This window comes from Syngnathus acus, chromosome 9 (genome assembly GCF_901709675.1).
Source record: "Syngnathus acus chromosome 9, fSynAcu1.2, whole genome shotgun sequence".
In the NCBI taxonomy this organism is placed as follows: domain Eukaryota; kingdom Metazoa; phylum Chordata; class Actinopteri; order Syngnathiformes; family Syngnathidae; genus Syngnathus; species Syngnathus acus.
This window is the reverse complement of record NC_051094.1, coordinates 13,909,960-13,934,236: the sequence shown is the minus strand read 5'-3', so window position 1 is coordinate 13,934,236 and position 24,277 is coordinate 13,909,960. Positions and strand designations below refer to the sequence as shown.

At 40.0% G+C, this 24,277-nt stretch overlaps 2 protein-coding genes across 7 annotated transcripts; both read right to left on the bottom strand.

Moving 5' to 3' along the window:
- Positions 1–57: 57 nt before the first annotated feature.
- add2 (adducin 2 (beta)) lies at positions 58–14,145 on the bottom strand. 5 transcript variants are annotated; one of them, XM_037259241.1, is made up of 16 exons: positions 13,864–14,145; positions 10,944–11,134; positions 10,416–10,557; positions 9,413–9,564; positions 9,219–9,299; positions 8,819–8,968; positions 7,642–7,785; positions 7,333–7,431; positions 7,074–7,250; positions 6,244–6,498; positions 5,122–5,238; positions 4,961–5,047; positions 4,118–4,244; positions 2,479–2,556; positions 686–719; positions 406–527 (listed from the first exon to the last, which is right to left on the bottom strand). In XM_037259241.1, coding segments are annotated over exons 2-16 (1,791 nt in total). In that variant the 5' UTR covers positions 11,091–11,134; positions 13,864–14,145; the 3' UTR covers positions 406–526. The 5 variants fall into 5 exon arrangements, with proteins under 5 accessions (XP_037115132.1, XP_037115134.1, XP_037115133.1 ...); XM_037259237.1 differs by lacking the exon at positions 686–719 and having other exon boundaries at positions 58–527; positions 13,864–14,142; XM_037259239.1 differs by lacking the exons at positions 686–719; positions 13,864–14,145 and adding an exon at positions 11,623–11,642 and having other exon boundaries at positions 58–527.
- A 2,640-nt stretch (positions 14,146–16,785) lies between these two features.
- figla (folliculogenesis specific bHLH transcription factor) lies at positions 16,786–23,995 on the bottom strand. Of its 2 annotated transcripts, XM_037258389.1 has the most exons (5): positions 23,683–23,995; positions 22,818–22,964; positions 22,656–22,745; positions 21,698–21,850; positions 16,786–17,230 (listed from the first exon to the last, which is right to left on the bottom strand). In XM_037258389.1, exons 1-5 carry the CDS (start codon positions 23,863–23,865, stop codon positions 17,216–17,218), a joined length of 588 nt encoding a protein of 195 aa, XP_037114284.1. In that variant the 5' UTR covers positions 23,866–23,995; the 3' UTR covers positions 16,786–17,215. The 2 variants fall into 2 exon arrangements, with proteins under 2 accessions (XP_037114284.1, XP_037114283.1); XM_037258388.1 differs by lacking the exon at positions 16,786–17,230 and having other exon boundaries at positions 21,214–21,850.
- Between the last annotated feature and the right edge of the window lie 282 nt (positions 23,996–24,277).

Genomic DNA, 24,277 nt, shown 5'->3' with positions numbered 1-24,277 from the left:
AAGTTGGTGTCAAATGTAGGTGACTTAAACATGAGAAATACAGAGCATGTGTGATGGGTAGCAGTGGTAGTGCCTTGGAGCTGACCCAGATTATTATAATGTTTTTTTGAAAGAGCAAAAGAGTGACCACAGTCAATAAAACTGTCATTTTTGAAAATGGGTTTGTTACTGACTGTGTTTGGAAAGCCCTGCAGTGAACGCCACCCGTGTTACTGCACTGTGTGTACAAAGAAATATTTCACAGCAATATTTCATCAAGGTTAGATGGTATGCAACTCAAGTTTCAACTTTTTCCTTCTGCTTCTTGCTCTTTTTCAGGAATGATGGTGGCTTAAACTTCTTCTTCTTCTTGGACGGGGACTTGGATGGCGAACCTTCTGGTGTGCCATCCTGCGGTTTGGTAGGCAGAGCAGCAGGGGTTGAGGATTCGTTGGTAGAAAGCGCCTTCATCCCTTTTTCTAGTTCTTCAGCTTGCTTCTCCTCTTCACCTCCGTTCTGTATGACCGGGCAGTCCGTCTTTGTGTCTCCTGCACCGAGGATTGTCATAAAATGAAAGCACAGGGGCAACATTTTTGGAGTCAGACACCAAATCTTGAGTGCTGTTGGAGCGGCAAAGCCAAAGTACATCTTTTCAATGCAGATGGGCATGCGCACTTCATGAGATGTGTGCAGTTTCTATACTTACTAGTGAGACAAGACCAAAGCACCAGAGGTGTGCCCTATGAATCATTTGCCGAGTAACACAGAAAAGGACAGACAGACACAGAGGGACACAGGTACAGGAGACACAGTGGGTACAGGGACAGATGGATCACTATCAACACTGATGACTTAGGTAGCAAAACATTTTGACTTGAGACACATGTAAAGCTGTGTAAACCATCAGTGACTGTGCAGGCTTGTTTACAGTTAGCGCCAAAATGTCCTTGAAAAGAAAATAGACGACAGCTAAAACGTGACCCCCCCCTTGGCTGTGGAGAATACTATGAGACCACCCTGAGGTGTCGCTCGACATTTTTCAGTGGGGTGGCCAGGGTGACACAACATCTCAATGAGGGGTGGCCTTATCATCATATCATAGCATACCGCATCTTATCATAACATCCATAGTCAAGGTTTCTTGAAATAAAATTCACACGCAGTATCTTGGACAACGTCCATCCCACTCAGAATCAAGAAGTCGAAGTAAAAACGGCATAATTTTGCTGAATATAATTCACTAAATAATGCAATTTTCTATGCCGTGGCTTTGCTTTTGTGTATGAACTCATGATCCACTTCTATCTCATGCGCTGATTCACTAGCTAACAGCCAATCAGTAGGATTAGTCAGAGATGACCCAATGACAGTTTGCATACTGTGCTCATTCCTTCCATAGCTATCTTAATAGCAATACCACAAGAAACCCATAATGTGTCACAGTTCTTTTTCATTAGATTTGTTCCTTCCTGTATTGTGTGTATGTGCAAAATTGGTATGTATTTGTGTGTATTTTATCTTGTCAAATCTTGACAGTGGATGGTATAGTAAACAATGACTCTTCAGCTATGTTTGCTTGCTGTGGTGTGAAAGTAATTCATTTGATTGATAGTGACTAAGAATCAAATTTTCTTTTTTTAGCATTAAGCTCAATATTTGTGACAGTTAATAAAATAAAAAACTTGTAGGAGAGTATGGAAGGGTCTAAGAATACTGCATTCATATGAAAATGGTAGAAAGATAACAAATATGTTTCCCTTGGTGTGAGAATTGACCAAGGGTGTCCCTAGCCACCTCTGGCCACCATGTAGCTCCACCCCTGAGACAACCACAAACATATTGTCACTGCCACGATCTATTACGGAAAACAGTTCTTGAAATGAAAACTGTTAACAGGAGAGTATTGTCAACGTGAGGTCCATATACTGTAAAAATATTGTATAGTTTCATCAAAATTTGCTTGATTGGAATCTAGTCCAACTTTTACAGTATGCTCTGCTGGGGGTAGTCACCATTTCGGGTGCAGGCAGTAGCTGCCCCCAGTATATAATGCTTCATTTGTATTATGTATTACAAAAAAAAATGTAGAAAAGGTTATGCCTGTGGCCACCATCACTTCACAAGGTCACCAGAATGAATCATTTATGAATTGTACAATACCAGTGTACAGTACATCGTTATATTTAGAATAGTGGGAATCTATTTGTTCATTGCATATATTTACTTTATCTTTACAGCCAATTAAACGTACACCGCACATGCTTATGATATTCTTTTATGCTGTACTTTATCCAATTAGGATCAAACACCACAGATGTGGTTGGTGGCCACTATGAGGAGTAACATGGCCATCAGGGACCATCTGAAGCATGAGCGGGTAAAAGCAGCAGGGCAGAGTCGATCAGAATTGTTCATGGAAGACTGCAGCAGGCAGCTGGGTCACATAGCCACTGTGCATGGCATGCAGGGCAGGCAGTGAGTGCACCTCCAAAACCTCACCTGGAAGAGTGGGGTGATTGGGCAGAGGGCCCTTTGTGGGGGAGGAAGTAGGGGAAGTGTCATTTGTCACCTCCGGCCCTACTTACACAAAGCACAAAGTTACACACTAACAGACTGTGGTAATTGCTCAGCTATGGGGAAACTGTAACTGAGAGGGAAAGAAAATAATTAAGGGTGTGGCAGACATCCATAGTGATTGTTGTGTACGATAGATTATCACACCAAAGTTTAAGGACAAAAATGGCAGCGCTTGACCTGCCTTGACCTTTGCCCCGCCGTACTAGGAAGTGCTTCAAAAGGGTGGTCAAAGACCAAATCATCTCCAAACACCCACCAGCACTTGATCTGTTGCAGATTGCTTGCCAGTCAAACTGCTCTACAGATAATTCAGTGATCCCTCACCACTTTGCGCTTTAACTTTCATGTTCAGCTGTGCTGTGCAAAATTGTCCTCCATTAATCACGGAGCGCATTGTAAACAGGATCGCCAAACCACTGGTCAGTTAGTGCAAGGCATAGTCCGCTTGCTAATCGTGCGTGCGTGGTTAATTGGAGAATCTTGAGATTACATGCTGTGTCAGTCTGATTATGCTGCATCTGTACATTTTCAGTTTATGTGTGTGCTGCTGTGTGCTTTTGATAACAGTGAAGCTCTGACGGCCGTGGTGCGTTTGCGGACTAAAGGAAATCCCAGCATGTAGTTCAACCGGAGAACCTGGATTGTGCATTTTTCAGCAACATAAACTACAAAATCAAGTCGTGACACCTTCACTGTGATCACCACTCAGCTGCTACCAGAACAGCAGGGCGTCTTTAAACGTGCCTTTGTTTTTATTGTCGAAATATTTATAGAGCTAGTTTAAAACCGTAAACACAGTCATGTTGATTCTTTTGGATTTTAATCACAATCACTTTCAATAGTTTATTCCTTACACTGTCTAAAACCTTTTTAAAAAAACTGAAATACAATTAAATAATATATTTATTTATTTATTTTTATTCAATTCTCTCTATATACTTTACAGGAATATGACTTTATCTATATAGCACTTTCACAACGTCTTTCATCGTAACATAACTCATTTTAATATACAACCTGGAGTAAATAGTAGTAGATTTTTGTTGGTGGTGTGCCTCGAGAGTTTTCCCCAATAGAAATGTGTGCTATGGATGAAAAAAGGTTGGGAAACACTGGTGTAGAAGATATGGCACAAAACAAAGACACAAAACATAGGTTTGACAAAACACCTCACAGTGCTTAGAGTAAAGAAAGATGATTTTTCAACTTTAAAAAGCACAGAACAGTGCATGTGCTCGCTGCATGTCTGTCCAAAAATAAGGTTCCTTGCAAACTTGCCAATAAAGGCCATATCTCACAGAGCGGCTAGGTCGCGTGAATGCTCATTTATACTAAGTATAAATACTAAGTAAGTGTCCTCCGACTGACCAAATCAGCTGAGATAGCCAATGGAGTTCCACAACTAAAAGGCAAAAAATGTACTTTGCTTTTTTGGCATCATTTTGCCTTATGAGCAAGGTATTTTCAGCCCTGAATGACAACTTTAGTTCTAGTTTATCTGAGAACAATTGTCTATCCTGAAATGGGACGAAGCATTCATAGTTTGGTCAAGACAACCTACCGTTGGTCCCGATATCTTGTTTCTTTTGCACTTCCATGCGGTAGTCCTCTAGCTCCTGGTCTGTGAGCTGATTAAAGGGGTTGGGACTTTCAGGCTCTGGTGGTACTTGGGGTGCGGTGACTGGTGACTGAATGAAATGACGACAAAAAAAAAAAATCTGAGCTACTAACTGTAGCAAGGATTTGCAAGGTGATACAGGTGTGTTCAAAATAATAGCAGTTTAAAATGACTAACCAGATCAATCACTGATATTGACGACAATTAGATTACATGACAAATAATTTACCAGTAGGGGACCCTTGGAAAGAATTCGACATACATGATCTGCTTGCTTGTGAGTCTGAGTAATTTGATAATTAAACAAAAGGTTCCAGTTTAAAAAGAAAGAATAGACGTGTAGATTCAATTTGTCATTCTGCAATGACAGACATTTCATTTGCTCAAATATCTTTTTTTCTTCTTAACATTTTGGTATGTAATTGTGTAAAAACCATTACGATTTTGAGCTTTACACACATTTTTAAACACACTGCTACTATATTTATATTAGGGCGGCACAGTGAAACATTGGTTAGCACATCTGCCTCACAGTGTCAAAGTCATGGGTTGGATTCCAGGCCCCGGCCTTCCCGTTTGGAGTTTGCATGTTTTCCCCCTGCCTGTGTGGGTTTTCTGTATGTACTCAGGTTTCCTCCCACATTCCAAAAACATGCATGGTAGGTTATCGTACAGACCAAAATCTGCCATAGGTGTGATTGTGAATGGTTATTTGTTTGTGTTGGATGGATGAATGGCTGTTATTATTTAGAACACAACTGTATGTATGAAGATACTTCATTTTACCGGGGGACTATCAACTGTTACCACACTGGCGAGGACCTGAGACTGTGGTCCTGCTGTTTTCATGTCTTGACGATTCTGCTGTCGAATCTGAGATGACAAAAATGAGCAAAACAAGTACTGTATACTGTTATTGAACAACTGTGTTCACAGCGACAAGGTACCTTGTTTCGTGTCTCAATCACTTCCCGAGGGTTAGTAAAAAGAGGCACAAACTGGTTTGGGGTTTCTATCTTGATCGCTGTACTACCAGCTTGTGTCACTTCTTCTGTTTTCATCCACTGAGGGAGAGAGACAACAGTTAGTTTCCAAATTGTATTAAATGTTCCTCTTGAACGTGATAATTTGTTCTGCCACTAGAGGGCAGACTGTACTGCAGCATACTCGAAACTCGAGGCAGCCTTCTCTGCATTGCAGGGCTTGGGTGAGGTGGGATGGAGGAGGTAAACAAAGTGGGAGAACTAGCTCCTCTCAATGGCATGAAAGAGCCATCCACTTTTCTTTTTCCATCATTTCACACATCACTTAGTCCTGTCTGGTTGTGTGGATACTGGAGTGTCCCTCAGTTGACAAAAAGAGGTAGCATACATCTTTGACTGATCAAAAATCAATAATTAAAAAGGAAACTACCTAGAGCGAGTTGTATGGAATTTTAAACTTCCATAATAACAATCGCTGCAACGTCACCCACTTTCCAGATTTTTTTAAAATCATGAACAGTGTAAAATTTTACAGGTCCCAACCCTTTTCCAAGAAGACTATTTGCAATTTTACAAAAAGTCATTTAATTTTTGGGGGGTATATTTGTTAAAAGTCTTAGTATGACCACACTGTTGTACATTAGTACAATGAAAAAGCCCTTTCTTGTTTTATCTTGTGCATCTATTGTGATTTACAAGAAACCACAGCACCTGAGGAAAAATAACCAATCAGACACAGGCATGACTTCTTGTGTAATTACGCATAAATCTCCACCGCTTTGGGAAATTTGCTGAAACTCCTCACACTGCTTGGGTGGTTATCGTCAAGTACGTCCAGTTGATATCAGTGACAGATTCAGACAGATACAATTGACTATGAACATGGGATGCTAACAAGGATTAAAAAAATGTTTGCCTTAGAATTTGTGTCCGGTTCACCTGACCAACAACCTGACATGCCAGAAATCCACCCAACCCTTATTTCCATAGATTAGGTTCAGCACAAGATCACTGGCTCAAACATATGTGAGCAGCCAGTTGAGTGCGTTTTGCAAACTAATCACATTTCCAAAAATACATCCTTACAGTACTGCGCTGGTGTCCAGGACTGGCTTGCTCCTGGCTGACTTTTTGGTAGGTATTGGGAGTGTTGAGCCATCGAGTTCTCTCCTGCTGCTGGCGATGGGTAAAAGGGTGCTGCTTGAGACCCAAAGGAACTCCATCATCGTTGAACTGATGAAAGGCTGTGGCGGTTGCAGGAACCTCTATATCCTTTCGTGTTTGTGACCGTGATCTTTCCAGCAGCAAAGGGAATCGGTAGGCATAACCTGTACGGTAACCCTGGAAGATACCAAGTGGTAAAGGAACCTCAAGTTATATTTTCATTGGTTTTCGTGATCCCATCCGTAATCTGAAACATTCATAAATCAAGGTAATATTTCCCATTGAAATAAATGGAAAGGCCATTAATCAGTTCCATTTCCAAAAGTTTTAGTTACCTTTATCAACCATTGTGTGGTTAAAAGTGAATACAACACAATGTAGAAATAAGCGAAAACACCCTACTATAAAGAACTAAAAAAGAACATGTATCTATTTATCGCTCGTTCACTTTAACTAAGGAGAGGAGGGCTCCAGCTCCTCTATTGAAAGAGTCCATAATAACATGGAGAAACTCAGTTCAATTATTCAAACATTGACGCATGGCCGTGGAGCTTTTATCTGCCAGATGCGGAAGGTCTAATCTGCCCAAAATGGCTCCTGCTCTTATATAGTCTTGACCACACCCACACAGGAAGGCAGTTCTTCCAAGTCTATGTGACAATGTGTGTATCGATGGTCGTATATACAACAGTGACGTGCGGTGAGGTTCATGACTGGGGAGGCACTGATGTTATTTTTCTTAACTGACTTACCAAATTATCGAGAGTTCTCATGAGGGCTTCAAACTCATGTTCTCCAATGCGGCTCTTTTGCATTGGGCCAAAGGTAGAGCCCGCCCACCCCACTGTGCCAGCGTGATTGGGTTTATGGGTGGTCCGGTCAAGTAAGATCAGGTTCTGTTCACCGCCGGCACTACACAACGCTGAAACCTAGCATACGTAAAGTGAACAACCAAATTAAATCAATTCAAAACACTGCTACGTGAATAAGTACATGTGCATGTGTGTGTACCTGGATTTGACAGGCAGCTTGAATGTGGTAGATTGCATAGAAGGCCTCCTCCACAGACTCCCCCAGGGCCACTATGCCATGATTTCTAAGCACCAGTACCTTTATATAATTGAAACCCACAATAGAATAAAATCAAAACACTGACAAATTAGATGTTCATTCACATGCAATCAGTTGACATTCTTAAAAGCGCTCCTCTTGGAGCTGTGCTTCATTTACTAATTACGTATTCATTCTTTTTCGACCCATGAGGAAAAGCACAAGACCTGATTATAATGAGTGGTGATTAGTCTTTTGTAGTCTCCTAACCTTACAAGTGGGTCCAAGGCTCTTCTGAAGCTCCACACGGTCTTCCTCCACCTCCATTACTCCGTTGTATTCATAATAGGCCACATCCCCGACCAGCAAGGCTTCATGGGACAATGGCAGCAGGCCACATTTCATAGCTGAGACCTAAAGACAGACATTGTTGGGGAAAGATCAGAACAAAATAAGTACCATAATTTCTGGACTATAAACCCCACCCAAATATAAATACATAAAAATCATGAAAAATCCATAGATAAGCCGCACTGGACAATGAGCCACAGGGTTCAAAGCTTGTGCACAAAGTAGCAGTTTATAGTCTGGAAAATATGGTACAGTAGATTGTTAGACTATACACAGACACACACGTGCATTAACATTTGCACAGATGCTCAAGCAAAAAAAAACAAAAAAACAACATACATCACCATCACCAAAATATTCGTACAATTAAGAAAACACTATTAAGTATTTCCAGTATCTTATGTATTTTTGTCTGTTAACACAATCAAAACAGTTAATACACCTATTAGCAAAGGAAGTGAAAGGAGGCTACAGTGGAAATAAAAGGTCTACTATTATTCATAGGGTAGATTTTTGAAATACATGAAAATGAGACCAAGATAAATAACTTGAAAATACAAAATCTAAAGTTCCACTTTATTAGTTAACCTCTAACCAGTTCAAGTCAATTGTTTTGTTTTCTTAAATAGCTCAGGTAACATGGTTGCAGAGGTGCACACACCTTAATATAATTCGGGATTCAAACTCATTTTGAATGGAAGTCAGCCCATCACCACCAGTACCTCTGATTCATCCAGAATAAATGTCAGCTGTTCTAATAAATCTTTCGTGGAATTTCTGTAGTCACGTCTCACAGCACAAGCTAGCGTCTGCTGCCACAGGTACCAAGTAGGACCACATAAGTAGCTCATCACTGAGTTATCTATCACATTAGTAGAACTTCGCACTAACCAGCAGCCAAGCAGTACACTACCGTTCAAATGTTTGGGGTCACTAAGAAATGTCCTTATTTTTAAATAAAAATCACAATTTTTTCAATGAGGATAACATTAAACGAATAAGAAACAAAACACAAAAATAACAAACATGACACAACAGACATTGGTCTGGCTTGCCAGGCTAAATAATCCGCCGATGACATCCCAGGATGACTTACTGCTGCTGTGGCCGGTGTGTGGAGGTGAAGTAGGCAGCGGGCATCTGGTCGGGCCGAATAGATGGCTGAGTGCAGGCTAAACTTCTCTGAGTCCACAACAAGGTTTGTACTGCCCTTCTCCACCATTTCACCCAAGATATTCACCTTTACCTGAAAATCACATCACCGATAGTACGTGTTTATACAGACTACTCGAGATATTATGACATAAAATTAACTAAGAGTCAATACATGCATTTATCCAGGTCTGTTGTACTATTCAAACATGAGGAACATTTAAATACCATAACATTTTGGTTTACCCAACAACACAAGGGCAATTAACTATACAACTATCATGTTTGAACTTTACTCTCTGGAGGACGTCTGGTTTTTGGAATAGGTTATATATACTACTAACCAGGCTTGATCCAGTAACCTCGCTGCAGGCTAGGCCATCTGGTAGCACCAAGAAGTGTTCCTGTTCTTTGCTAACACGCAGCTGTCAAAAGAAAAAAAAAAAAAGAACACATCATGTATGCCAACATCACTGGAACTGGAAATTGGTGCAATTGGCAGTGTTTCGGAGTAGTATGTAAATAAAAATAAACAAACAGTGAGACAGGTGTGACTGATCTGAGCCCATCCATAGAGATCAAAAAGACGATGCACGCTGGCAAGCTTGCAGCGCATTAGCCGCTCCCCTTTGACCATGCTGCCAGGATCCCAGCCTTGGAGGTCATTAATGGGTGTTACCATCATCATGTCTGTGCAGTGGAAAAAGAAATTCAGACAATGAGAAACTGTCAGAAAAAAAAAAGATACACATAGAAATATTGTGACTTTAGGTCTTCAGAAATGTGTCCTCTGCAGAGCACGTTCATTTTTTGTAATATGGGGACGGGCACATTGATTAACACATGCTGGGTCTTACCTGAAGCAATTTAAGCATAATGAGCAGACACAAAAAAAAACATGAAAATGGATTGTTAACAGAAACTTCCTTGTGTACCTACCATAAGGCCATCAGAACTAAAATGAAATGCAAAACCACAAGCGACATCGTGATGTACACCAAGGACAGCAAGAGATAACGGGGCCATACCATTTTTAATTCGGGGGCTCGACTGGATGATACCATTGTCATGCCAGAACATGAATTAATAAAAATCCTTGAACCAAAAAAAAACAAGAAAATCAAAGAGTGCTGTATATTTGCTTGTTCTTCTGTTTGTATCCAAATTTAATATGCTGCTCTCTTATTTAAGAAGAACGACAAAATTAGGAACAGATTGATCAGACGGAATAATGACTATATTGAAACACAACTGGTAAAAACAGAAAATAAGAACCCCGATCTGCATTTTTATCCAGACTTCCAGAGTTTTAGAGATGTTCTAATTTACTTGTACATTCTATAGTGTTTCCTTGAATAAATCAAACAGGTCTTTAAGAGGGAATATTGATTGTGTGCCATTAACTGGTTCGAAATCAATTCACGCCTATTGAATACCTGTCTTTGGCAGTTGTTGGCAGCTAATAGGACATGAAACAATTGATTTAAGACAGCAATGGTTGGGAAAATTCCAGAATTTGCACCATCATAATTTTTACATACTAGATGGGGAGACTGGTAGGGTTGCAGGTGAGCCGTGCAAGGCCATGTAGTCAGCCAATTGCCTGAGTGCCCAAAGGTTTGAAGAGCTACCACCCTTCTTCATCTGTTCCTGGATAAGCGTGTCCAGCTCCTCCTTGAATGACTGCGCGCACACACACGCACACAAACACACAAAGGCATGTTCTCAGCATACCGAGACAGATTACAATGTTCTATAGTTTTACTCAATCATAGAATTTCACAATGAGTATTACAGATGACACATCAGTTAAAAACATTAATAACGATCTTGATCTGCACATTTAATTTACGATACATTTCAGTCATTTAGCATGCACAAGCACCACAAAGTGTGCTCACAGAGAATATAGCATTTGCGCTGCATCAGCATAAATGTGATACTTGAGATCAAATTGATTTTCTGACAGAGTTAGGGCTTCATCATTTTATCCCTCTGTGGACAAGCCAAAGAAGTGTTCATGTTTGTATTTTATTATGCCGGATGCATGTAGAGCAGCGTGATCTCACCGGACTCTGAAGAAGGCTGGAGATGTGTTTCTTAAATTGCGGTTCAGAGCCAGGAGTTGAATGCTGAGGAGACTGGAGGCTTTCAGGGACCCCATTGCTGGGGCTCCGTTGCACCGGGGTTTCCATTGAGGTCGGAGACTTGCTCATCTTTCAGAGTTGGTGCGTTACAACCACGGTTTGGTCAAAGTCAACTGTTGAACATAGTATCATCAAAAACATGATGGCGTTCACACAGTACACAAAAGACTAATTAGGGTGAATGTTTACTATCTTCAATTTAAAGTGCTCGGTTGATCTAATATAGTGTCGTACATGATTTTGAACTGTGGGAGGAAGCCGAATTACCCCAAGAGACATGAACTCCCCACACAGATAAGCACAAACTCAGCAGACACAAAAACAAAGTGTTTACATTTGACCCCAGTTACGACATAGGCCACTAACAAATATGTGATTTTTGTTGTTGCTCTCACGTCTGAGCAATAACCTAAATCTATTAACAAGCAAGGTAATTTATTTCAAACAAACATTCAAAAGAAAGCTACCCAACCAAAGAGGCACTGTGGGGCAGAAGGAAACATGGTGCACAAGTGCTATGAGCTCACATGCAGACATCACCATCAGAACCATAAGTTAAATTACAAGTAAGATCGGGTAATGGTAAAAAGAAACAAATTACCTTGACGATCTTTAAAAAAAAAAAAACATCTGGTGCCTCTTCCCAACTGTGTATTCACACATATTCACACACAGTGCTGCAAGGAGCAGATAAGGTCCCAGAACACCCCACACCCAAGCTTAATAACAGTATTTGCATAGTATGTCAGTAGCCTACTGTGTAGCCATACAAAACTGCCTTTGCAACTTACACATACAGTAATTGGCTGAGGAGAGCCTGACATGGATTTACTAACAACACACAGATAAAAGACAGTCCAACCATCAAGTTTCCCGCAAGTCCATTATGGTGCTCAATTTGACATGCACATGCATGTCTCGACTGTACCGTAAACGCGCAGTGGTTTTGGGAGCACCAACATCCATTGGAATAATGACCTTAAGTAGTTTTCTATTGATTTTCCTTGGCTCCACTTTCATTCGGCTAGAACCAGAATGAATCTGAATGCTGTATTGTGAATCTATCAATGTACTTGAAATAATAACTCAATGATCATCAAAGCAGGGAAACAAAGAAATAACATTTTCTGACCTAACATTTTCTGGAAAAACTTAATTTAACCTAGCTAGTCCTAAAGCCCTCTTGATCAGATTGCATAGAAAAAAAGTACAATTTATGGACTGGCCCCATCAGCAGCCATACATACATCCTTAACCCCAGATGCCTAATGACTAGAAGGGGTGTAAAATTGATGGAGAAAAGTACACGTTACAGTACTAGACAAAATGCGCCCTATTTTCGTACTTAACGCAGTCTAGCGCAAACCGCAGTAACTGTGCTCAAGAGTGGATTTTTCTTTCTTTTGGTATTTTCATAGACAGGCACAGATAGAAAGAGGCGTTTGCATCATTGTGGGAGTGAACACAGGCCAGTGAAAGCGGTTCCTTCAGATTCAGCGCAGTTGAGGCACACAGTCTTTGTCATTAAACTTGAATAATGACTACAATGACTCAGAGTGTTCGGTGCACACCGTTTTCACCTTAATGAATGAAATAAGATCACTTTACATCAGTGGGGCACAGGATGGCCAGAAAGGCGCAGCACTGTCCTAAATCTCAAATACAGTAAACAAGACAAAAATTGTACAAAAATTAAGATGTACCAGTTTTTATGCCGAGCACACATGCAAAAAGGCCTTCACATGCTATTAGCAATTTTGCTAAGCTGCTTTTGCTTATACTGCTTTGCTCGTGGATGTTGTTAGCGTTTGCGTGTGTAGGTGCTGTGTCTTGGCTTGTGTGACACAAATCAAACGTGCTACATAAATAATGCTGCCTTGCCTTCTTTGGTGTCATAGGGTGAACTGGGGCAGATAAAGAGGTTGCCTCGGGTGCAATACCGTACTGTGGAGGGTAGAGTGCAAAATTTCACAAGCGGGATGGTGCTACAGAATATTGCTATATTGTCAAAGTACGCTCATATCGGAAACTTAACAAGCAACACCACCAGACAGACTCCATCCATGCACCTTCTATGCTGCCGCTGGTGTGCAAGAACCTATCCCAGGCGACTGGATGAGAGGCGGGGTACACCCTGGACTCCCTGCATGAAACTGCAGGGCACACAAACCATTTGCGCTCACCATTTGACACCAGTTTAGCATCTTTTTGTACAGTGTGGTACAGACAATGTTGGATGTACTGTATACAGTGCACATGCAATCTTGCAGCAGTTCTTTCAATTGTCATATGAACAAACTCATATGTATCAACAACTCCTCACTGGGCACGAGCAATATCTCCAAAACACCCTCATACTCTAACATTCCCTTGTGGGCCGCACGTTGCATGGCTGCCTAGCAACACTCACACGCAACGCAGCATCAGCACCAGCCGAGCCAATGATGCACTAATGGACTCCTGCAATATGTACGTATGTGGAGGCCGACAGCGACGACGCAGCGATTGCTCATGTGGGCTGTTCGCCTTGTGTTGTCAAGAAAATGAAGTGCGTGACAAATTCACAAGGAAAGCACGGTGCATGCAAATAGAAAAGACGAAATCGGAATGCGATTGCAAGGATATAGTTGAACTACTTCGGGGTATTAGGGGTGAACAACAGAAGAGGCACAATGCACAAAGGAGGGATGTAATTCTTTTCGAGCGCGTTTTCCATACTTCAACCAAGAGCGAAACGCTCACACGACGCCTCGTGCACGCACAAGGGTGCATGCAGTACAACGCCCAATACCGCACAGACAGGAGAGGATGAACGCATTAAAAAAAATGGTAGTCGACTGACCTCAGTGCCGCGTCCACTGTTTGGCTGCAAAACACCAAGTCACGACTCTCGCCGTCAAAGCAGGCAGACGTGGTCAGCTGCAAAATGTGTTTGCGACGTTTCTTTGTCAGAGTGTAAGATGGCAAGTGAGTAGCCCCATGAAGCTTTTCATCGCCGACTGCGTCGTGGACCAGCCCACTGCCACGCCTGTTCAGTCTGACACGGTCACACAGCAACACCCATTTTCAGGATATCATACAGGGATTAAATGCTCGGCAAGCCTATTGATATTTCCAGAGTCGTGTATAAAAAAATAAATAAAAAAAAGCGCTACAAGACATTAAGGCCCGATTAAGCATAAACACGTCAGTCAGACGCCATCTTCTGTTGGGATGAATAATAACCTTCATGTTACACACAGAATGGGTGCAATGCAAATTTTACTCGAGTTCAAAGTGTAATACAATATGCGCCACTGTATACTTCTAAAAAAAAAAATATAGTATAGCCACACGTGCCTCATCATTGGTGTTTATTTGCATTGAAGTCTAATAAGATCTAAATATGTTATATTTGTAATTTTATTATGGAAAGTCTTATGTACCTCTGCATGTTTCACAAAAGTTTAGCTTTTTTTTTTGTTCTTGCTTGTAGTATATTTTATTGAAAATGCAGCCTTACAGGCCAGCTTTTGTGAGGGGATAGCGAGAGAGAACAGTACAGAAATACAATTACGTAAACCAGAACCGTAACAGAAAAACATGATTAGTATAGTTACGTAGGATGAAAGTTCTTATCTAGAACTAAAGGAACCCAATAGATAAAGGCACATTTGCCAACTCTGGGTTGTGGAAAAACAGTAAGTTTTTTTTTATCTTCAACAGTGTATCAGCCAAGGCAGAGGCGTTGCTAGGTATATAAAGCTTTACTGGGGCTCAGGCCCAACTGCCATTGTGATCTGCAACCAGTCTTCGGACCACTTAGTACCAGACCACTGAGATATTAAAACTACATATATAGATATAAAAAGAAAACAAAAGCACCCTGGCATGATCCCCTATCTGTTTTATATATCTCTCCACAGCAGCATCTCTACTTAAGAACGCCTATATGGGCTTACTTTCAAGATACAGATTTTTTGGATCTACTTACGAACCAATTTTCAACTTCCAAAGTAGTGTAATTGAGTATGTCTCCTAAGACAATTGATACGAAACTCGAAATCATAAAGCAGCATGGCAAATGCACGCATATCATTTAGCCTACCAACACTTGTGCCAAAGTAGGTAAAATCGGTAATCTGTGAAAATTGGCATCCCTTGCTGCACACAGAGTGAAAGGGGGAGGCCGTTGCCGTGCGCCAGACAGTGCCGCATGTACTTCCGGAATCAGCAGCGGTGTTGTTTACACAGAGAACGAAGATTTCAACGGATTTAATGATTTGGAGTGACACGGATGGTTTGATAAACTTATTTGTTATAGTTATTTGAATAACTGTTAATATGTTACGTGAGGCACGTTCTCAGTTCCTCATTTGTGTTTATGTAACGTTAGCACACCTGTTGTTGCCTATTCATGTTTGTTCTTGGTGTTGGATTTTGTCAAATAAAGTTCCCTCAAAAATGCAACTTGTACTCCGGTGTGACTTTTGTTTTTTTCTTCTTTATTATGCATTTTATGGCTGGTGCGACTTGTATTCCGGAGCGATTTATAGTCCAGAAAATACGGTAAGTAGAGATAGAGTATTTGCTAAACCTACTATTTCAGATAATGAAATTGTATTTATTTATATTCTCTTTGCACTGGCTTTGTTATGAGCATTTTATTCTAATTAAATTACTTTCATACAATTTTTTATATACGGAATACAATTTTTTTTAAGTACGATAACATGCTCCTTCAAAGTAGCCTGCACGAGTCATTTACATGTCATTGATGACAAATGTATAATTTGGGGAGCCACAGTGCAAGGTGAATTCACATTTAAAGTGCAATATATTTTCCTAATGGATCTTTATGTAATTCATGTTAAGAAATTCCCACGATCTGAAAATAAGGCTTCAGAGTCACATTTATAGTGTGTGCACAAATCTACAGGTTACATATTGTACATTGAAGCGAGAGGGGGGGGGGGGGCTTTCAAATGGATGTACTTCATTCTGACATTACAGGTACATCTAGTGCACATGATCAAAATGTGTTGACACATTTTTGGAATATTTTTGACGAATAAGATATATTCTGAATCATGTGCAAACGAAATAACTTTTTCGTCCATGATTGTCCAGTAATTTCTGACCCAAATTGTTCTGATGGAACTACAATACAGCTTAAATTAAATTTAAAACAAAATAAAAATTTAAAGCAAAATAAAAGTGTGTGTGTGCAAATGTCTTGTTGTAGTGAAACACAATGAATGCTTTGTTTTATGAATGACTACAAAAATTAATGAATAATTACAGCTGAGAGGCTGACAGGGGACAATTCTGACAATCCTATATCACTTTTTCCCCACGAGGGTCACAGGCGCGCTGGAGCCATCCAAGCTGACTTCAGGATACCCTGAACTGGTTGCCAGCCAATTGCAGGGCACACAAACAAACAACCACTCGCACTCACACTCAAACCTATGGCGAATTTGGAGTGGTCAATCAGGCTACCGTGCACGTTTTGGGGATGCGGGAGGAAACCGGAGTACCCTGAAGAACATGCAAACTCCACGCAGGAAGACCGGACCCGGAATTGAGCCCACAACCTCAGCACTGTGAGGAGGATGGGCTAACCAGTTGACCACTATGCCACCCCCAAACTAGGACTCCATTATTAAAATTGTTAAATCGATTACTATTCGATTTAGTTTATCGTCCACATTCTAATTCATAACATATTTCCGTTTTTTACAGTTTGTAATGAATCAAAAATAAATTCTGGGACACTCGGTAGTAATATTTGACAATGGTCAAAAAGAAATATGCTGTTATTTTTATTTTAAGTGATATAGTAATTTCCCCATGGCTTTTTTATGCTTTTTTTATTTTATTTTGCTCAAATAACCTTGACTGTGGCAGAAGTGCAGCACTTCAGAAAACTTCAGACACAATGGTGTAAACAGGCAAAAAAATATATATGTATATATTTAAATGAATTTCCCCCAATTAACTTGCACATGGTACACCAAGTACCAAACTTAAAGATTTGCTATCATGGCAAATCAATTCAAGTTGTATATAATAAACATTACCAAGGTCACATTTAGTGAAATTATTTTTTCCATAGTAGTGACCAATTACAACAAAATAATACAACTTTCAAAAGTAAAATAAAAATAAATAAATAAAAAGGCACATTCTTTGATCTTCGTGAATGATTTTCTTCATAGGATCGAACCCTGGGGAGGAGAAAAAAAACAAAATTTGACAATGTTCCCAAAATAATTCCATTCAACAGCCTTCTGATTGAAGAAAACTTTAACCATGTACAATTGCACTAAAAATTATTCAATATACATTTTAAAAACTTTCGGCCAACTGACCCCCCCCCCAGACAAACGTAATTTGGAATGGGTTTGAATAAATGTAATGGAACTGTCACGAGTGATTAAAACGATACGCAGCCCGCTATACATTTATGAAAGTGTAGTCAAACACTTTACCACGAGAGGGCAATACAATGCTGCTTTACACCCTTTCAGCTCATACTGGTCTGAAAAACTAAATCTATGACTCAATTGTAACACGGCTAATTAAAATTATGATAGTAACACAAACAACAACAAAAATAGTCTATGTAACAGCAAATATGCGTGCCGGAATATCACAAGTCACACTTTTCCTGATCCTGCCTCTACTTTGTTGAACTACTGATTTAAATTACTTATTCTGGACTTTAAGGTGATACTAATATTATTCTCTACTAAGTTTTACAATTATGGTGTTCGTCACTGCAAAATATGTGCGCTGAATGACCAAATCAAGCTGATATTTAGGGTTTGCAGTTATTGTGACCTAACATTTGCATAGATTACTAAGCAAAATCACAGTAAGTCTCTGATGGTGTAGGGGTACACTTGTCTGTCTTGTGTGCTGAAACCGTGAGTTCGATTCCTGCATATGATTGTGTGAATGTGTGACCAAAAATAAAATAAAAATAACCAAGCAAAATCACAACAACCCAGAAACTGAATTAGACTCAGCATTTGGGGACAATATGTAGCAAACACATTTGATCCAACTGTTTTTAGTCTGTAGCCAAAAGGTTATACAATACGGTTTTAAGAGAAAAAGAAAACTGCTTAAAAACACACACACACAGGAACTATTTGTCTCTTATACATTGTACAAGGTCAGCTTTTGTCAAAGCAGTAGGTAGCAGACAATGCTGCATCTTGCAAGCTCATTGAAGCGGTGAAGTATGGAGAAAATTGCTGTGTGGAGCTGCCTCAATCACAACCTCTTCACCCTCAATCAACAAATACACAAGACAAAAAACTAGTCAATAGTTTGACTGTTAGGTACAACGTGTACGACAACACAATCAAATGCTTTGTGTTCGCCGTTTGTAATTGTCTATTGCCATGTGATTGCAGTTGGAGTGGTCCCATCCCTTTAATAACACTTAACGGTGCAAATTCGTAAACCGACCGAGGGTTAGCATTTGTCAGCTCCATGAGTGTCTTGATTTCTAAAGCACAAGCAAAGCATTGTGACAAATATTGAAAAAAGAAGAATGCATGTCAAACCATTTCTTCTTTGTTTTCCACAAACTTAACTTTCCAAGAAAGTTGCCATCGATGAAAGTGATTAAAGTCTCATCCCTGGACGATTTACATGACTAGTTTGTGCTTTATGCACATGTAGGAAATAATCCACCAAAATACAGTTACCCCTCACTATTCCTGGCGCAAAGGAACTGAGACCTACCCTGAAGAGGAGGTGGACTGCAAGTAATCGATCCTGCCCGCATTAAAAGAAGTGTCAGCGTATTATGCCTCTTTTAAAAGACGCTATTTTTTATAGCATAGGAATGGTAAACATGGCAAATGGAATGCACTTATATAATGCTTTTAATAACACCATATGGTGACACCATATATCTCACTTCACTTGGTTTCAACCCGACAAGAGGAGGATCAATTCTCTGTCAAATAAGTTTACACATTGCCAGTCATTCTAGTGACCAAAGATGGTTGTGTTGGCAGCTAAATGCTATCTTGGTCGACATTTAGACAGTTGTGGACATTTCAATCCACTCACAAGATACTCTCAGCCGGATAGGAAAGTTGGCTGTGTTCTATGCCTCTCAATCCCATCCTATAGGCCGCAGGGCTCATCACTACATTTACATTCAGTCAGTATTCTGGTTAAGGTCAAAAGTCCAGATCATCCATCATCACGACAGAGCTACTCACACATTTAAATACTTGGATTGAAACCTTGACACAGACATAATTTTCACTTGTTACTTTCTATCATAAAACACCCATCCATCCATCCATCCATCCATCCTCTGTACTGCTTTGTCTCCACGGGGGTTGCGTGCGTGCTTATAATTCATGCCACTTAGCACAGGAATGAAGCTTTTAAAGAGTACTTTTGTTAACCTCTACTTGTGTATATCCAGCAAGTTGTTGTCCTATTCCAAACTACTTTTGCACTATACTACCATCTGCTGGTCTTTTTGGATCAATGCAGTTCTTTCAAGCTTCCAGAAGAGTTGAGTGAGTGAGTGAGTGAGTGAGTGAGTGAAAAAGACACACAACTTCCAATTACCCAAGCGTCTCAGATAGAATGGTCATCTTTCAGTCCAAGAACAAGTCAACATAAGTCCTTGACAACAATTCCTATTCACACAGACACATTAGGGTCATTCATAGTTAGGTAAAGTGAGTTGGTCAGAAAATTACATTTAAGTTCTCAAAAGAACATCTGAATACCAACACTCCAATAGGCAAGGGCAACTGCATTGTTTCCCAGGGTTGTCTTAGAAATGTCCTGGCAAAACTGTAACGCGTCAGTCCGCTTCATGTGATTAAAATAGCCCGCAACCATGGAGAAATAATCCCGAGAGCCAGATGTTGTCATGGAGCTCCATCATGAGACAATCTTGTTTCATTAAGACAAAGGAGTTACTAATATGCTTGTTACCAGCATCTGTGTTTTGCCTTGATTTTCAATTATCCTCACTGTAAAGAACGATGCATTACTGCTGCCATCCTAGACCAGTCATTCTTCCTAAATATAAGAAAAAACGAATGCGCATCAAATAAATTGGACATAGGCAATAAGCCTTATGCTGCGTAGCACATTTAGCGTGCTCTTGAAATTGTTACATTTAGCCAACAAAGGTAAGGTAACAAATTTAAGTGCAGTGTATACTTTTCAGAGATGGGGACTCGAGTCACTGTGACTTGGACTCGAGTCGCTGTTGTGATGATTTGTGACTTGACAAAAATAAAAAAACTTGAGACTCGACTTGGAAGTTAAAGACTCGGGACACGATGACTTCAGTGTTATTTAGTTTATGTTTTCAGTTTGAATATAAAATTAATAATACATTTAAAAAAGTAATATCGATAACACGGTAGGAGCGCAGGCTGAGAATGGCATTGTCATGATTGGATCGCTACCCTGTCAATCAATCAGTCGTGCCCTCTCTACCTACCGAACGTGTTTATTGGAGAATCACGCCCCTTTATATCAGACATGCACAAACATGTCAGCGGGAGCGGTACCTTCGGCTATCGTAATTACCTTTATGACGGCAAAAGACGGACAGCACAGTCCAAGATATGCAACAGAAACATTTCAGACAGCCAGACGACAACTTCAAACTTTGTCCGTTTGAAGTTTATAGCGCTCTGGTGTCTCCAGATGTTACAGATGAAACAATATGTTTCTAATGCTCTTTAATGCGTTTCTTCTTTCAGATTATTTTTTCATATTTGCAACTCAAATGTGTCAGACACTGTCGGCAGACGTTCATTTGTTTAGATTGAGCTGTCAATCATTGTATGAGGTAATTTCTTTTTTGTTTGATTGCATGGTGTATTTTACTGAATATCAGTAATTACAGTGCAAATCCAAATTATTGTCATATTTTTTAAACGAGTTAGACACGTTGGACAATGATGGTTACTTAAAGTTACTTATATCTTGTCTTTTCACGTTACTAAGATCAGATTCTGCGGGTAAAATTGCAATAATAAAGTTACTTGACTTGGACTTGACCTATTTAAGGACTTGACTTGGACTTGACCTATTTAAGGACTTGACTTGCCCAAGAAAAAAATGACTTGGGACTTGCTTGAGACTTGAAGGTTAAGACTCACTTAAGACTTGCACATGTGTGACTTGGTCCCATCTCTGATACTTTTGTTTCGCAAATTTGACGAAACTTCATCTGCATGTCCCCAAAGATATGCAAACACATCAAAATTATGCAGTATGGTCAATGTAAATGTCGCAGCTGGCTTGCAACACTATGGGTGGTCAAAGATCAGTTATTCCGCTGTGCGTGCACTAAAGATCGAAGTGAGTGTACATTCTACTATTTTACTCTACAAGGTAGAGCATTCTTATTCTGAAAGCATCTGTGTGACATGATTACAGCAAAATCATCTCACAAAAATGGCAGAAACAAGTCTGTTGTCTGATCGATAAACTATAATTATTTGCCATTACCTATAGAATTTGTTTGTACTTCACAAATGGATGAAGACCTGTGAATATTCCTGTCATGTAACCCATTTGCTTGGTGCCCCACTTTTGCAAACTACTGTTGACAGCACACACAAATACTTTTTCATACAACTTATTCTGTTTCAGGAGGCCAAACACACACATAGCATCGGAGTTACCAAAGATTGGTCGGGTGCTACTTGAATGATGAGCTGGTATGCAGGCAGCGCACAATGTTGTAAGACCAGCCTGGTCTGATCTCCATCTTCTGTTCCTGATTCAGAGGGCATGGTGAAGCCATCTTCAGCATGGTCCTCTGACATATTCAGAAACTGAAATGGAATCCATGCAAAAATAAATAAATAATTTACTCCTTTACACCCATCTGCAAAATAACACATTACTACTGCAATCGCTTTTACTCCAAGGACATTCTATGCTGCCATCAATAATAATCCAAGATTTCTCATCAGATAAACATTTTTTCAAATTTTTATTATAATTGGAGATTTCTTGGCAGTGGGATGTTGGACCCTGCATTTTCTATGGACTGTATTCAATGTTTATCAGCATGTTTGGGAGAATTTTTAAGGGTTTAAAACTAGTTACAGTATTTTTTCTCCAAATACTAAATATATTTTTCCAATATTTCAATGGGGGGATTCACACAATTTTTGGCTATTTGTGCCAATCCCCTCGCCGACTGTACAGTGAATAAACATGTTCCATCTTCTGAGAGGTTACCATTTATTATTTATTTTCAACGTAATACCTTCTTTCAACGTGCCTTCTTGTTTTTGTTTTGTGTCGCCTACTTGTATGTCTCGTCACCGTGGGATGGAGGAAACGGAATTTCGGTTTCTTTGTGTGTCTTGACATATGAAGGGATTGACAATAAAGCTGACTTTGACTTTTGATTTAGTTTTTTTAACTCGCTGCTCTAGTCCAAAATCTTGATCATGTAAAGCCTATTTACAGGGCATGTTTATGTGAGAATGTGTCAAGACACCTCCTAGGTGGTTTGAATATGTGCGACAGAGGACAAAGGACTAGGAATAAACATGTATGGTACACACAGAGCACCTCTATTATATTCTTAACATGCATAAAACTCAATTTAATATAAAACAGACTTACATCATCCACTCTCCAAAGATCACTGTCAAAGCCTTCTGATTGACCAAAGGAGATCGCATTGTTTAGGAAATCGGTCTCACTGCTCTCAGTCTAATGAGCACAAAGCAACGATATTTGAGCAACTCAAAAATAACAAACTGCGTGCAAAATCACAAGACATACCGTTTCTGTGTCTTGCAAAACTGCAAGTAATAATCGAATGTACTCTGTTGCAGCTTTAAGAGTGTCTACTTTGCTGGGCTTGTGGTCAGGTCGCATCAGAGGTACCATTCGCTTCAAGCGTGAGAACATGGTGTTAAGGTTCCGTATCTACAAAGTTGAAAACACAATGAAAATGATCTGAATGCTAACGGTGACTCCATTTTTCAGTAGCAACAACAACAAATTAATCAGCAGCCTTTATTGCTTTCTGTTAGAATCACTGATAGTGCTTTGTAAAGAAACAAAGATAATAATGTACACACCCAAATTTATGAATTTGACTCTCATGACACGAGTCAAATCAAAATAGACTTTTGGAAGTTCTCATTTAATATGGGAACACTAGCGGGAAATTTATTAAATTAGTGTTGCATATATATGCACTAATTTATGTATATAGTAGGTATATACATATTTGTTTTCGAATTATTGTGATAAGTCATCAACATGAATGTCTTCACAAAGATGAGCAGTATTAACACTAACATACTATTAGGTCAGGTGAGTCTCCAAGACTTTTTCCAATATTTCAATGGGGGGGAGATTACACGCAATTTGTAGCTATTTGTGGCCTGAGTCTGTGCCAATCCCCTCGTCGACTGTACAGTAAATAAACATGTTCCATCTTCTGAGAAGTTATTACTTGACAAATAACGCCGTCCTCCGATCTTATCTCCAAAAGTGGTTATAGGTAATTTAGCCCTCCGGACTAATCAGTGGTAGCCAAGTACATTGTCACTATTGTAGATGGTTGGTGACTCATGCTGCCTATAGTTGCACGTAACAATCCAATTCAATTCGAGGTTATTATCACTCACTCACTCACCCGAAGCCGCTCCTTAGCATTGACCTGTTCTCTTTTCCTCACACTTTCGTGTAAGTCCTCAGCAACTACGTAGCCGTCGTTGACTCGTTTGAATTTCTCGACGTTGCTGTAAACCGGGAGAGCCGATTCGCCAATCACACGCCTCAAAATGTCACTCATCAACTCCTCCTGGGGCACGTTCATTTTATCAGGTAAAAACTAATTACGCTCATGTGAATTACCCGGTGGTCATTGATGAATAGAACAGCCTCAGGCCGAGACAGTGAGGGGAGAAACTGGACTGCACAAGAGTAATGACGTGCGTGGTTGTCCACACCTGCGCAGCATCTAGTTAACATGCTCTTTGACCTGAATTTCCCGCCTTGCTAAAATAAATTTAGGTCATTTCCGGTTTTGGAAAATAGTTTAGGTCCACGCGGTGTTTACCTCACGAGCTCACCAATCACGGGATGTGCATGTCTATAACGGCATTGCACTCGGATTTTATTGTTCTTGTAGTGAAATTTTGGATTCTATGCGTCTCTGTATGTCACCTTAGATGGCGACCTAGCAGCAGTGAGAAGACCCTAAGCTATTTTTGCGGTACAGAGAAGCT